Here is a 15,917-nt window from a genome sequence, read left to right as displayed (position 1 = left end):
AAATTAAAATCACTCAGTATCATGAAATATAAGCCACCACCAAATGAAAACACTGCACAAAAACACTAAATAAAGTAAACTGGATTATCTTTGAAGGAGGCTGAGATGACAAAAAACATTTTTTTTCTTGGGGCTTGGATGGCTTTGGGATTTGTATGGAATAATTTTAGATGTATGGATTAAGTTGCAAGTATACTTGCCAACACTATAGTGAGATGGAGTGCTAATAGGGACCAGCATTGCATGGTAATATATTAGATAAGATTTAATGAAAAAATCTTACAGGCCATAGCAACACAAAACCCAGTCTACAAACAAAGCTTGAATAACAAAATACAGCTTTAAATAATACAAACCAAAAACACAACAAGGTCAAACATTTTAACCAACAAACAACAGTCATAATAGAATTCAATTCCTTAAAACCATAACAAGGTATCCCTTCAAACATGATTCAATAAGTTTGATCCCTAAACGGCAAACAAAACTGCCAACACAACAGTTTAATAGCACATGCCTTCCTCTCAGCCATCCGCTCAATTGACCAGCGTTCACTCCCAAACACTCTTCCAAAACATTCATTCCGCAACTCAGACAGCTCTTCACACCCGGATACAAAACTAAATAAATTCAAACACATCCACACATAGAGCAAAAGTAGGGGCCAGCCCAAACTTTCCCCAAAAAAATTTTTCTCTCACCTAAAACCAAACTACTCCTCTTACCAGCAACACATTTTTTAATCCTCTATATGCACTCTTTATTATGAAACAAATACATAACTTTCACTTGATAAGTTTCACTTTTTGATTGATAAGTTATTATCAATCAAGATAGGTAAAGAGTGATGTGTGTGGGCACAATGTATTAATTTTTTTTCAGTCCAGGGCGGTTCGTAAAGAAGAAGTTGTCGTAGAAACTTCCAAAAGGGCTAATTCAATTGGAAATCGGAAGGACTAGTGCCCTTTTTAATAGCCGAGAGTGATTGGAGGACAGCCAGCCCCCCTCACGTTCATCATTTTTTCCAAAAACATCCAATCGATATTTTGAGATAGTGATTTTGTTCAGCGCAGTTGAAAGGTCCGAAAATTAAGTCCTTGAGGATGACATACCCCCCCCCCACACACACACACACAGACACAGCCCCCCAGACAAGGGTTGCAAGTTATGCCCCGAGGACATATAAGGTTTTTATGGAAAGGATGTTCGAAGAGAAAAAGTTCGAAGAGAAAAAGTTGTCAGAGGGCAGCTAACCCCCTCCCGCGTCGTATTTTCACACCCAACAGAAAATTTGAGACAGCCATTTGTTCAAAAATAGTTCAAAGATCACATAAAAAGGTATTTGGGGTGGACACAACCCCCTAACAGTCTCGGGGTAAGGGTTTTAAGTTATGCCCAGGGCATGATTTTTTTTATGGAATGGGTGGTCGTGAGAGCTATAGAGGAGGCTTATTTAATTGAAAACGTACAGTTCTAGTTCCCTTTTAAGAATCAAACGTGATAGAAGGCAGCTAGCTCCCCCTACCCCCCCCTGACATCTCTTTTGCCAAAACGCATTCAATCGAAATCGTGAGATAGTTATTTTGTTACCAATTGTCCAAAGAACATATAACACTGTCTCCAAGCTGGACACAACCCTCAGAGCCCAGGGGTAATGGTTGTAAGTGTTGCCCCGGGGCATATAAGGTTTTTACGGAACGGGTGGTCGCATAAACTTTGGAGTGGATGGGGCTCATTTGATTAGAGCTCGGAAGTTTTGGCGCCCTTTTTAAGAGTCAAAAGTGAATGGAGGACAATCAGCCCCGCCCTCTCCAAACCTACCATTCCCCCAAAACACATCCGATTATAATTTTAAGACATTTATTTTGTTCAGCATTGTTGGAAGGTCTAACAATTATGACTTTGGGGATGTCAACCTCCCCAGAGTCCTCATGGCAACGGCGGTAAGTTATTCAATGTTTGAACTTTCTTTTCTAAGAAGACGCAGGGCATTCAATGAGCCTTTCAGAGAATTTGAGAGAAGTGTTGAATTAAACCAAACCCATTATATGTAAATGAATTGTCAAATGGGCGTAACTCATGAATGACTGGGTATATTAATTTGTTAGTTCATGAGTCATAAAGGGAGATGATCAAAAGGCATTATTTGCCATGCTAACTAATACTACTACTACTATTACTACCGCCACTAATACTACCACACTACTTCATTTAAATATTGAGGGAAAATTTGAACTAAATCAAATGACGCTATGTGCACGCACATTGTCAAAAGAGTGAGCGTATCTCAATAATTGATTTTGGTATTAAGTTGGAATTTTCAGAGAATGCTTAAAGGGGAAGATAATCTGACCAAAATGCAATATGTGCATCCTACTGCTACTACTAATATAACTGCTACACTTACTACTACAACTACTTCAATTACTATTTCTATTATAACTACTTGTAAGGCAAAGAGCATTAAGATGAAAATTTCAACAAGTATATGAACATACAGGTTATCAAAAGGATATATCAGCTATGTTATATTAATAGCTAATTGCATTAAGTTGAAACTTCCAGGACGAGATGAGAGGGAATTTCTACTGACCAAAAGGCAATATATTAATACTACTGCTGCTACTAGTACTACAGCTATAACTATTAATACTATTACCGAGTACTGCCGTACTGAAAACTAAATAGATTTTAAGTGTTTTCACCTTTTTTACATTAATAACCAAAATTTTTTTTAATCTTAGGGAATAAATATCAGTGTATATAAATCAAACTGACAATCCACGGTCATTTGTTTTTCTTTTCAGTAAAGTGCAAATGATGTTCGGGTCTTGAAAAGGCATAATGGTTATCAGCCCTATTCATGTCAATTTCTCCTTCAATTGTAAATTTTCGAGTTTGACTCAGTGATAGTGATTTGTGGTGGTTTTGCGCTTGGAAGATTATTTGACTTTATTTCTGATGATTTTTGGCTTAATGGAGCTCTTTACTTTTCTTTGAAAAATTTTTTTGTGGAAAAAGTTTGTTAAATTAATAATAGTAAAAGACTGAAGCCTTATAGCTCTTTACCATATACAACGCTATAGCGTTGCCTCTGACTAGAGAATATCAGTTTCAGTCAGTAATAGCGGCCAGAATTCACGGGCGCTAATTGCTTGTTTTCAGTTGACAAAATTTACTGTCTTTTGTCAGAACATGGCTAAAGGGTTGCAACGAGTTTGAGTGTTTTTTGTAATATTTTCAAAAGCTTTAAATTTAGTTGCTTCACAAACATGCGTATTCTAAAAACATGGACTGTACCACTCTCAGGATCAAGCAATCGGTTGCGGTGCAATACGTTCTCATAGCAGAAACAATCCCGTCGGAACCCTTTTAGTCTTTGAGGACCAGTTTTAGTCTTTAAGGACGGCTTTCACCTGGTTCATATGCCAATATCAGACTACTAACAGAAGCCGTATATCGTCGAAGAGTTGGCATCACAGTCTTTGCTATAAAAAGCACAGATGTGCAGCTTGCACTTGTTTCGTTTATTAAATAAATTTCAGCAATTAAAGAGGGTTCAACCCAACCCCGGATTCCAACTAAACCGTAATAATCTAAGCCGTAACATTATAGGATGACTAAACCGTTGTATATACAAGTAGAAAAAATTACTGACCGTCCAATACTGGTACCGGTATATCCTCTGGTATATCATCCGCTACTGCAGGACCAGAATCCCCTTTCTCAAAGATCAAATCTTCAACTTCAGGTACAATCTCTGCTTCAACTTTATCCTCTTCAATTTCTGCTGCAAGGGGTTCTTCCTTCTAGACAAAAAAAAAGAACAAAAATGAATTTAATTTTAACTGAGGTGTTTCTTTGGCGATGGGAGGGGGGCAATTTGGTTCTTTAGTCAAAACAACTGAAAATCTTTGTATGATCTAAGTTAAACAGATCACCGAAACGAGGTTTTGGTAAACAGCAAGAAGCCATTATGATGACTAACCTTCTTCTTGTAACCACCTTTTTCTTGTAGCTACCCAGCCATTGAATTGGAAAATCAGTCATCCTATCTCAATAGAGCTTAGATCGACATGCAAAAGCGCATCTGATTCAATAATTAAGACTACTGGTTTGTGGTAAATGTGTTTTGTCTATTTTAATAAAACCCTTTTTCTTCAGAAAAAAAGAAAGAAAAAAGATGAGTTTTAAGTAAAAGAGCCGAATTACTGAAGACAGAGGAGGGCTACTCATTCCTATACTTGCAAATACGTAAGATACATCCCATTGAGTGGAAACAACGCATTTTTATGGATTATCTGTGTAATTGTTCACATTTCAGAAGAGATTCCTCCTGTACCCAATTTAGACTATCTTATAAACCCATAAAAAGTTTTCAGCCCTCTTTTCCTCTTTTAAATAGGGTGAAGTATTAGTTTTTTCTTCTTTTTTAGAATTTATTCCGTGGTCGTGCGGTGGTCATCGGATTCCTTCTCTGGTCTTACACCTTGAAAAAATGAATTTAGAGAGAAATCATCAGATTCTTATTGAGCGTTCTTTAGACCTTTCAAGCTTTACAAGCAAGGTTACTTTCAAGCTTACTTTACAAGTAGATTATAAATATGTTCCTGAAAGCTAATTTGAGCTAAAGATGGAGTGCATTTTGGAATTAATGGAATTAGTATTCTCTCATCACTCCCATTGGTCCGAGCTGAATTGGACCACTTGTAGGAAGTGAGTGGGAAGTTGAGTTTCCAACGAAACTGGTCGATGTTTTCATTGACCTGTGGAAGCAGCCATGTCGGTTATTATGAGCTTTTGCAGGCCAAATGTGTCAAAGAAAGAAATAGAATAGACAGTCTAGCAACGTTACGCTGATAAGTTATGTGCTAAGCAGAAGAACGACAAAATGATAGGCTTACAGAGACTGTGCTCTGTCCTGCTCACAGGTTTAGAAGTGGTCCAAGGCCATTAAGGAGAGTCAGAAAGAGGTTTATGATGAACAACACTCTGGGTGGCCGTTAACCAGCAAAACTGACAATAGTGTGGCTCGTGTATGACAATTGTTGGGCTCTGACCGTCGATTGAGCACCAAAATGGTTTCCAATGAACAGAAGTTGTCATCTATTGCTCTATTTGCATTGATACTGAAGATTTAGCGATGAAAAAAAAGTGCACGAAACTCAAAGCCCAAAGGGTTGTCAGACGACCAAAAGACTAACCAAGCGAAAATTCCAACTGAACTTTTGCAACATGTTGAGAATGAACCTGATTATTTGAATTACGTCATCATGGGTGATAAGGCTGGGTTTTTGAATACGACTTAGAAAAAAATTTCAAAGTTCTAAGAAGCAAAGTAACCACTCCCAAGGACACAAAAAGACTTGCTTGACTTATTGCCGGGCGTGATTCGGCGTATATAGTAATGTCAGCCTCCTCCGACTGGTACGATCAGCAGCTAACACTGGTACATCGTGGACAGCAATGTTTGCCAGCTTAAACTATTTTGAAAGACTATCAAACCATCGACGTTTCGATCTTCCACGGGGTCGTTTCCAGTTCGCTTCTCCGGGGTTAAAATCCAGCTCGATTTTCACAGGTAGGTGTGATGGCATTCTATGGAGATGACCATATCATCGTAGAGTGCGCTCCGCAATTTGGATAGAAAACAGTGTCTGCTGTGTTGTCTATAGTAACTTCTCGTTGCTGACAAACTCGAACCATCTCAGGCTTTCTATCCTCCTAAGGCTTTTCGTCTGGAACACATCTAGGGTCTTGAGAGCTCTGATTGTGGCCGGTCAGGTTTCTGTTCCGTTTAGAATTACAGACCCGGCCAGGACGTTGAAGATTCTCAGCTTCGTGTTTTGACTAATACTTGGTTTCCACCTTAGGTGACAATTTAACCTCCCCATGGCCATAGATGCCTTGGCTATTCTCGCTTGTAGTTCAGGGAGAAGCGAGCCATCAGCAGCAATGATAGAGCCTAAGTAAGTGAACTTCTAGACCACGTCGACAGTAGTTGTTTGTTCCGGGGCCAAAGGAGGGTTGGCGATGCTAGAGGATGGAAACACGACCATAATCTTGGTTTTATCCCAGTTGAGCTGTAGTCCTACTTCCGCAGCTTCTTCTTATAGGATGTGAAGTGCTTTCACCAGTTGATCCATGGATTCCGTTATGAGCGCCAGGTCGTCAGTGAAGTCAGCGTCCGAAAGGATGCAATCACCAAATTGAAGTCCAAATCCAAGCCTTGAGGTCGTCTTCGCCATGACATGGTCTATGATGACGTTGAACAGTTCGGGCGTAACGGCACAACCTTACCGAATCTCTGTACAAATTTGGAAGAACGTGCTTTGTCGGCTATTCACTTGGACCTAGCTCTCTTGTTTCGTGATGAAGTGCTTCGAAGAGTCTGCGTTACTTATCTGGAAGGCCAAAACAGCTATATTATAGGCAAGCAGCTTATAAGTGACTATAGGCGACTTATAATCTAATGAAACTATATCACAGCAACAGGCCTTCCAAAGAAGCTTGACGAGACCGAGATTTCCTGGCAATACACCAAATGCCAACACTACCCCTCAGCCACATATAGTTTTGATGTCTTCCCAGCAGACTTTTTTTTGTTCCATCGGATTAAGGCCACTCTCAAAAGAATCTATTTTTGTCAATAGAAGAGATTCAATCAGTCATGACGAAGACCTTACAAAGAGTTCTAAGAAGATGTATTCCATGAGGTTCATAGCAGAGTCGCTGGAAAAATGTATAGATCCCAAGGACAGTACTTTGGAGAATATTAAGTATTTGTCCCAATACACTCAATAAATGAATTGAGAAAATAATAATTGCATTACCTTGGGAAGTGTAAATTGCATTACATTTACACTTTCTCTTTTGCAAGGACTTATCAAGATCAAAAAATGAGAGTAATTATGAAATATGAATTTCGAGTTAGGTCAAAAGATGAAATCAGTTTAAAAGATTCACAAAAGTAAATCTTGTCGACAGAAGCATAGCTAGGGTGTTCAACGCATGGGGACAATGCCCATCTGGAAGCCCGACTCCCCTCCCCCTTCACCGCCACTCACAAAAACCATAGTATTGACTAAAAAACATCAATATACCCCCCCCCTTCGGAGGCTGCATCGGCGACAGTCTCTCCCTTGATATCCCACCTTAGCTACACCACTGCTTTTCAATAAAATACTACTTTGATAGTGCCTGTACACATAGAAAATATAAAAAGATATAGCATCAAAGGTGAAGCAAGTAGTCGAAATTCATTTTCAAGTTTCGGTGAACCATCAAAGAAGCTTCCTTTTTCAAGCATCAAGCCACCCCCCCCCCCAACAAAAAAGAAAATAATTTTTTTATAATAACTTAGACTGGCTCCCTCTCTTCTTGAAATTGACAAACCCAATATTTCATTTTAATTGTTGTCCAAAGTAGCCCATTGTGATTAGTCCTCTTAATTTTGCCAAAATGAAATTGCAAAATGTCCATTATGATTAGAAGCTAATTACGATTAGCCCATTATGACCTTAACTTTGTCAACTCAAGGATCTTTGCACACACATGAGACAAATCTCGGAGTCTCTTACCGTTTTAGATGCTTCATCAAGAGGAATTTTTCTCTGTAAGTGTGGTATATATCCTTTCAAATCTGGAAGGGATTCATAAAATTGTCGAGTTTCTTCATCATCCCAAGTAGAGTGCAAGAGCATTTTTGATGACATTTCGTCATCTTTATTCAGTTTGGATTCGACATAAACTGAGCCTTGATCAGACATCTCGGACTCTTTTGACATATCTAGAAAATCAAATTTGCCAAGAATAATATTCGTTAAGAGCATATAAAGCAAAAATAATGTGTTTGTGCGAACAAATATTTGGTTTTTAAACAAGTTCTGGTATTCAAAAGCTTTACATTCGGTTTTGACCTCTTATTTAAAAGTCTATATTCAGAATTGAGCCATGACACTTGAGCCATTGAGCCAAAAACAAACACTCCGTTGCATCAGCAATGTATTAGCTATCTGAAAATATACCTGCATGTAACCTGCTACTGCGGTAAAATAACGGTATTTGAATATACTTATGTACATTCACCCTTCACCTTTAACACGAACACATCGATACCAAAAATCGAGAATACTCACTTACTGCGAAACTTCGACGAAAAATTGTTATACTTTTGAGTTCATTCAAAAAAGGAAATAGTGTCAATAGAATGTAAGATACATGCATGGATACGTACCTGTATACACACGAAATATAACTTCCTATTGCACTTGTGACGAGGTCAGAAGAGCCAAGAGTTCATATGGTATGAGCTCTAGTAAAATTCTAAGAATCAATAGATTGCTTTAAAAGGAAAATCAGAGTCTTAATGCCCTGTCAGGATTTAAAATAAGAGCTGTGAGTCACGAGGTCCTTCTAAATATCAAAATTCATCAAGATCCGATCACCCACTCGTAAGTTAAAAATACCTCATTTTCTAATTTTACCTCCCCCTTCAGCCCCCCAGATGGTCGAATCGGGGAAAACGACTTTATCAACTCAATTTGTGCAGCTCTCGGACACGCCTACCAATTTTCATCGTCCTAGCACGTCCAGAAGCACCAAACTCGACAAATCACTAAACCCCACCACCTAATCCCCCCCCCCCCGCCCCAAAGAGAGCGGATCCAGTCCGGTTACGTCAATCACGTATCTAACATTTATAAGCGTTTTCCAAGAATTCCGGTTTCCCTATCCAACTCCCCACAATGTCAACAGATCTGGTCGGGATTTGAAATAAGAGCTCTGAGACACGAGTTCCTTCTAAATATCAAATTTCATTAAGATCCGGTCACCCGTTCTTAAGTTAAAAATACCTCTATTTTTCTAATATTTTCCAATTTCACAAGCCCAAGCTCACCCAAAGAGAACTGATCCGTACCAATTATGTCAGTCTCGTATCTATAACTTGTTCTTATTCTTCCCATCAATTTTCATCCCGATCCCTCCACTCTAAGCGTTTTCCAAGATTTTAGGCACCCCCAACTCCGCCAATGTCACCGGACGTCGGGATTTAAAATAAGAGCTCTTAGACACTATATCCTTCCAAATATCAAATTTCATTAAGATCTGATCACTCCTTCGTAAGTTAAAAATACCTCATTTTTTTATTTTTCAGAATTAACCCTCCTCCCCCCAACTCCCCCAAGGAGAGCGGATCCGTTCCGGTTATGTCAATCACGTATCTAGTACTTATTATTGATTATTTTTACCACCAAGCTTCATCCCGATCCCTCCACTCTAAGTGTTTTCCAAGATTTTAGGTTCCCCCCCAACTCCCCCCAATGTTACCGGATTCGGTCAGGATTTAAAATAAGAGCTCTGAGACACGAAATCCTTCCAAACTTCAAATTTCATTAAGATACAATCACTCCTTCGTAAGTTAAAAATACCTCATTTTTTTAAAAAAATTTTAAATTAACCCTCCCCACCCCAACTCCCCAAACAGAGTAGATCCATTCTGGCTATGTCAATCACGTGTCTAGGACTTCTGATTATTTTTCCTACCACTTTTCATCCCGATCCCTCCACTCTAAGCGTTTTCCCAGATTTTAGGTTCCCCCCTCCAACTCCCCCCAATGTCACCAGATCTGGTCAGGATTTAAACTAAGAGCTCTGAGACACGATATCCTTCCAAAAATCAAATTTCATTAAGATCCCATCAACCGTTCGTAAGTTAATACTTCATTCTTTCTATTTTTTCCGAATAAACCGGCCCAGCACTCCCCCCCAGATTGTCAAATCGGGAAGAAGACTATTTCTAATTTAATGTGGTACAGTCCCTGATATCCCTGTCAAATTTCATCGTCCTAGCTTACCTGGAAGTGCCTAAAGTAGCAAAACCGGGACAGACCGACAGAATTTGCGATCGCTATATGTCACTTGGTTAATACCAAGTGCCATAAAAAGAGTATGTATTTTATGACTAGCATGCTACCATCACATTAATGCAATTACTTAAAAACATCAAAATGGGCTTGAAATTTGTCATAGAATGTCAGTTTAAGACTGCTACAAAGGGGGAGGGGGGGGTATTTTCCATAGCCAAGATTAAAAAATACGAGACTAATTCACTAAAGTAAAAAAAAATTAATTTAGAAAAGGAGTCTGAAGACCTCTCAAACATGATGTCAAATTGATATGATAAGCACACCCTTGAAACGTTAGAAGTGAAGATGTAACACATAGATGTCGAAGGCGCATGACGTTTGTTCACAGTTGAAAAAAAAAGGAAAATAAAAGAACAAGTCTATCAACTAGGATATTTAATACCAGAAGCCATTGTCATGACAGCGTTCCTGAATTGCGGTTTATCAAAGAGATAACTGCACAGAAAATGTGGGCTATAACAAAAGCCCACTTCCTAGGGCTATAGTTCAAAACTTTGACATGAAGGGTGACATATTGCCAAAGATTGTGCTTTTTGGCCATCCAACTGCGGTCAAACCAAAAATAGCTCACCCCCTACCCCCAAATTGGGTGTGAAGAGGCCAAAAGAAAGAGTTCGAAGGAAATTAAAAATAATTGGGAGGATGTAAAAAGTGAAACTTTGAATATGATGGGATAAAAAGAGCGTGCACAGCTGTATTGGTCATAGAAGGTTTGGTGGTAGTAAGTTGCTAGTAAACTGTAAACCCTATGTCAATTTTTTAACTAGGTCAAATCAGCCATGTCAACTTTTAACTATTTAGAATGAATAAATTATGTCAATCTTTGACTATGTCGAATAAACTATGTCAATTATTAACTATGCCAATTTCTGACTATGTCAAATAAACTACATCGATTTTTAACACTTTCGTTGGTAAAGCGCAGAGCAATATTTGTTTTGCATTTTTAGACAATTTCCCGTTTCTTTTGTTTTATTACGTCTTCCAGAATGTGTGTAATTTGTGCCTTTATGTTTATTGATTGCTTCCTAGGCTTGTAATGAAAATTGATGAAATGCTCCATTATTTTTTTAGCAGTGTATTAGTTTTTTTGAGCGGTTTCATTAAACTTTTTTAACGACGTTATTTCGTGGTTGCAGCAATAGCTGCAACCTAGTAAAGAGCAAACCACGGCCCATACAAAACAGAGAGTCCAACAAATTGTCTGTCAAGAAAATATTCTAATTAATATTAACTCTGTAATGATAAGAATTATTCAGTTCGACAAAATGGTAATTTTTAATATAGGTGTCAAATCAAATCAAATAATTATGTCAAATCAGAATAACAAGGCACACCACTGATAATGCCATCGTTGAAAACTCTTAACGTGATATTTACTATCCCCGGTCTAGAAAAAGAGCAAAATTTAATTTTTAGATGGGAAGCATTGATGTGTGCCTTTTTTAACTTTTAATTATTTATCTTTTTATATTTTCCGCATTAGCTGGCACGTATAAAGCACGTATCTTAGTCTATCAACAAATTTACTTTTTTTTTAATTAAACCAAAAGAAAAAACTGTCTATACTTCAAGTTACACATACAGCGAACATTTTCGATTTTTGATTTTAATAAGTTCTTGTAAAAGAGAAAGGGTGAATATAAATTATCCTGCTTATCAGATTGCTTATCCGTTGCTAATGAGACAACCATTTGTTTTTCCCATATTCTCTCATGGTTCAATTCCCAATATAAGTTATTAAATACAGGCCAAAATCGAATGTAAGGTCTTTGAACAACACATCTTGTCTAAACATCAATCATATTTGTTCATACAAAGTCTCATTTATTTTCACTTTATACTGCTTCTACTGAGAATAAGCATTTTATTTAAAAAATAAATGACCATTGACATTGTACGACTGAACAAGATATAAATTCAAAATTGTGCAAAAAATACAAAAACAAATATTATATTATGCTTTAGCGACGAAGGTGCTAAAAATTGACATAGTTTATTTAACATAGCTAAAATTTTGACATAGTTAAAAGTATAAAATTGGTATAAAAAGTACACCATTAGTATCACCATCATCGAAAACATGTAACGTGGTTTCATTACAAAAACAATTAGTTTCATTGCAATACCTTCCAATATCTCCTATCATATGTTCGGTTCAAATCGGAAACCAGTTACATGATTATAAATGATTTTATATCAAAAACACAACGAATGTTAGAAACCTTACAGAATCAGCAAATCCCACCTACCATTAGCAGCAATTCCCCCTTTCCCGTTTATTTCTTTCAGAAAAAAAAAACTAAAAAAACGCATAAAATATTTGTTTATATTTATTCTTGTTCCATTTTTGCGGCTTTAATATTAAGCATAAAAAAGTGATGGCACTAAAAGAAGGTACAATTTTTGACAAAAAGTTTACTTTTTTGGTTGTTGAGAAACAATTAACAACGTGGTTCATTCTTTACTATATTATAGTTAAAAGTCTAAAATTGATGTAAAAAGTACATCATTAATATTACCATCGTCGATAACATGTAGCGTGGTATTTACTGTTCCCCGTCTTGAAAAAGAACGAAAATCCCATTTTTGTGTGGGAAGCATTCTTGTGTATCTGTTTTTCTCGAGCGCTAGCATGCTAATGGAATACCGTAGAGAGAAGGCTAACGCTCATTCGAAAGCTAATGCTCATATGTGCGTAGTAATTATGAATATTTCTTCATAGTGATAGATAAGAGTGCTTTATGGCAACAAATCTGGTAAGTTCTGCTTCACTATCAACTTTACCATCGTTAAAAACCTTTCACACAAGGTTTTGGTCTCGTGGTTTCAGCAGTAGCAATAACGTAGTAAAGACCGAACAGCTGCCCATGTTAACCAAGATTTTTAAACACACTCTCAAAGAAAGTGTCGAGTTTCGAGTAAAAATTGGCATATTTTTGGCAATAACGACACAGGATGGTTTGGAGATCCATCCAAACCATCCTATGAGCAGGGACTTCAAGAGTTACAGGTTTACTTTTCGAGATGTTTTGTTCCATCAAAATGTTTAATTTGTTACATATTTCCATAATCTTGCGTGTAACAATCACTTTCCTTTCACCTGTGATCGAGAAAAAAATTATCAATCGATGCTAATACAAAAATAGCGACTTTATACTGTTCAACATGAAAATTATTATTCTCAACATGAGAACAGTTTTTAATAATGAAAATGAGGGTAATGAATAGTCTGATACCTTACAAAATTGACGTCAAGTCTAATTGAAATAAAAAGCGCACCATTGAAATCACCACCGTCATAAACCCATTGACTAGAGGTTCTCCACTGCTCCACTCTTTTTTTTAAATATCCTCAAGGATAAACTAGCCTAATAGATTCTGCTGATTTTTTTTTCTGAGCTACTTTTTGTGCATTTCTAGTCCAATAAATACGTTTCTGAGAATTTGTTAACTAACATTTTTTAACTGGTTTACAATTTCTCTTCCAATTCTATTTCTTATTACATTCGTATGATGAGATATCTGGAACTTGTGCTGGTGGGGGGGGGGGTATCATAGAAAAAAGAGCTTTACAAACCACTTACGCTCCAACTGTTCTTTTTTTGATAGCTTCATAGATTTTAGTTGCAAAAGTTCTGGAAATTTGGAAAACAGTCCGCAATAAGAGAAAGTTGGGAAAATTGTAATTATGTTATTTAATAAGGTAATCTGACGTACTTGGTCAATTTGGCCTCGTTTCCAGTAGGTAATCTGTGCAGATTACGTACCTAACATTAGCTTTATCAATCTTATGTCAAATAGTTTTCCTATGTCAAAATTGTTAACCTATGTCAAATTGTTAACTTTTTGTGAGTCTTGTTGTACCTCTTGACCTTTAATCTTAAACTATAATAAAGGATCAATTAGAGTCATTTTTTACATTTTTTTTTTCATACTATAGGACATCAACTGTCACTAGCAGTTGCTTATGTAAAATTTTAAGCTAAAATCAATAAATGTGGGCATTTTTTATAGTATAGAAATAACTAACAATGACATTTGCACAACGACATTAAAACTTGGTACAAATATTTTTTTTCTTTTTGTTTAGATTTTATTCATTAACAATCTATAAGATTATAAGATATTTCAGATGTTATCATTTGGTTGTTTTTTGTTTTTTTTTTGCCTATCTTCCAACAGGTGGTTCGGCTAATATTGTAGAAGTATATAAGAGGGTGGAAAAGACCCTTGAACAACCAAAATTAGTCATTTTCTTTGTGGTATTTTGTTTTTATTGGACAAACTTTTGTTATCTTCTTTGTTTACGAGATATAAAAATTTAATAATAATGTAAATTTTAAAATATATTATACTCTATATACTTCTCATCTACTAGCAACTCACCTCAGCACCAAATCACCTAAGGCCAACACAGCCACGCAAGTTCCTCCTCCATCCAAATCTATTCAAAGCCTCCCTATTTAATTCCTCCCAGAAAGTTCCTATTTCCTTTAAATCTTTCTTTATGACATCATCCCACCCCCACAGCAGACGACCTGCTTTCCGTTTAGCCCTAGACGGTTGGTCAAATAGGACAATCTTTGGCAATCTGTCATCCTTCATCCGCAGAACGTGCCCTAGGCCTTTCAACCTTTCTCTCATTATAGCCCTAAATAGCGCGATTAAACCACACTTTTCGAACAGCCTACTGTTTGGAATACGGTCAGTCAGCCGGGTACCTAGAACAATCCGTAGTCAATTTCTCTGGAAAACATCTAGAAAATCTTCATCGCTTTTCGGAGCGCCCATGTTTCAGAGCCATAATTTACAACTGTCATCACTGTAGCTTCCAAAATTCTAATTTTGGTTTGCAGAGATATATTCACTATTCTTCTAATTTTTTTTAACTGTGAAAAAACACCCTGAATCTTGGCTATTCTACTTTTAACATCTTCACTACTCCCACCGTCTTTACTAATAATGCTACCAAGGTAAGTGAAGCTCTCCATCCGATCAATCTTTTCGTTACCTACCGTCACTCTTTCATCTTCACTTATCCCTACCCTTAGCGATTTAGTCTTCTTAACCCTATTTTTTAAACTTATACTTAATTTACGGAATATACTTAATATTTTATCAAGTACGAAAAATAAAATTGGTAGCCTATTTTGCTGGTATAGCTCCCTTGAAATTTGTGTGTGTTGAAAACCCCCTTAGGAGTCTTAGAAACGGACAGACTGGCTATTAATCGAAAAGTATTTGAACATTGTTGAAAATTCTTTATTATTGAAAAATGAATTTTTTTTTCTTTATTCGTGGTTCTTACAGTAATAACACTTACGACATGATAATATCAACTACTCTAAGGGTGTCCCCCTTTTTACAATTGTTGTAGAGCACTTACAGGCTCTTATATCGAAAAGTATTTGAACATATTTGTAAATTGTTCACTACTGAGAAAGGGTTTTTTATTCTTGGCTATTATAATAATAAAAATCAAAGCATGATTAACATAAACTATGAAAGAGTGCCATCGTTTTCAAAAATTAGAGGTATCGAACCCGTACAGGCTATTAATAAAAAGTGTTTGAACGTTAGTGTAAATTCTCTATTACTGAGAAAGCAATTCTTCATTAGATTCTTACATAGTAAAACTGAGAACATCATTAATATTAACAGTAAGAATGAACCTTTTTACAGCTACTAGGGGGTATCAAAATCTTACAGCTTCAAGGGGTAGAGCAGGTACAAAGAAAACACAGCTAATATTTAGTTACCATTTTCAGGCAGCGCTATAGGTGGCTGTTCAATCGCTTCTGAGAACTGAAGAGCCATGCCAAATAGGCGGTCAAATGCTTCTTTCTTCGCATCCAGAGCCTCCTTCCGCTCTGGACTTAATTCGCCACGAGAATTTAGAATTTTCCTAGCCTGTCGTTCTAGCGATTGCAGTTCACGATATTCCTAGAAATGCATTTGAAAGGTTTAAATTATGCCCTATTAGTA

At 36.8% G+C, this 15,917-nt stretch overlaps 1 protein-coding gene across 3 annotated transcripts in view; it reads right to left on the bottom strand.

Annotated features, from left to right (window-relative positions):
* Positions 1–15,917, bottom strand: part of LOC136026682 (regulator of nonsense transcripts 2-like) — a 173,421-nt gene that overhangs the window by 132,951 nt on the left and 24,553 nt on the right. For all 3 annotated transcript variants that reach the window (XM_065703426.1, XM_065703427.1, XM_065703425.1), the window contains 3 exons: positions 15,692–15,875; positions 7,581–7,789; positions 3,659–3,809 (listed from right to left, as the gene is read on the bottom strand). In XM_065703426.1, coding sequence (XP_065559498.1) covers positions 3,659–3,809; positions 7,581–7,789; positions 15,692–15,875 — 544 coding nt within the window. The remainder of the gene's footprint in view (positions 1–3,658; positions 3,810–7,580; positions 7,790–15,691; positions 15,876–15,917) is intronic.

The sequence above is a fragment of the Artemia franciscana genome, chromosome 4 (assembly GCF_032884065.1).
Source record: "Artemia franciscana chromosome 4, ASM3288406v1, whole genome shotgun sequence".
Classification (NCBI taxonomy): Eukaryota; Metazoa; Arthropoda; class Branchiopoda; order Anostraca; family Artemiidae; genus Artemia; species Artemia franciscana.
Note: the sequence above shows the minus strand (reverse complement) of the source record. Positions and strands in the feature narration are given on the sequence as shown.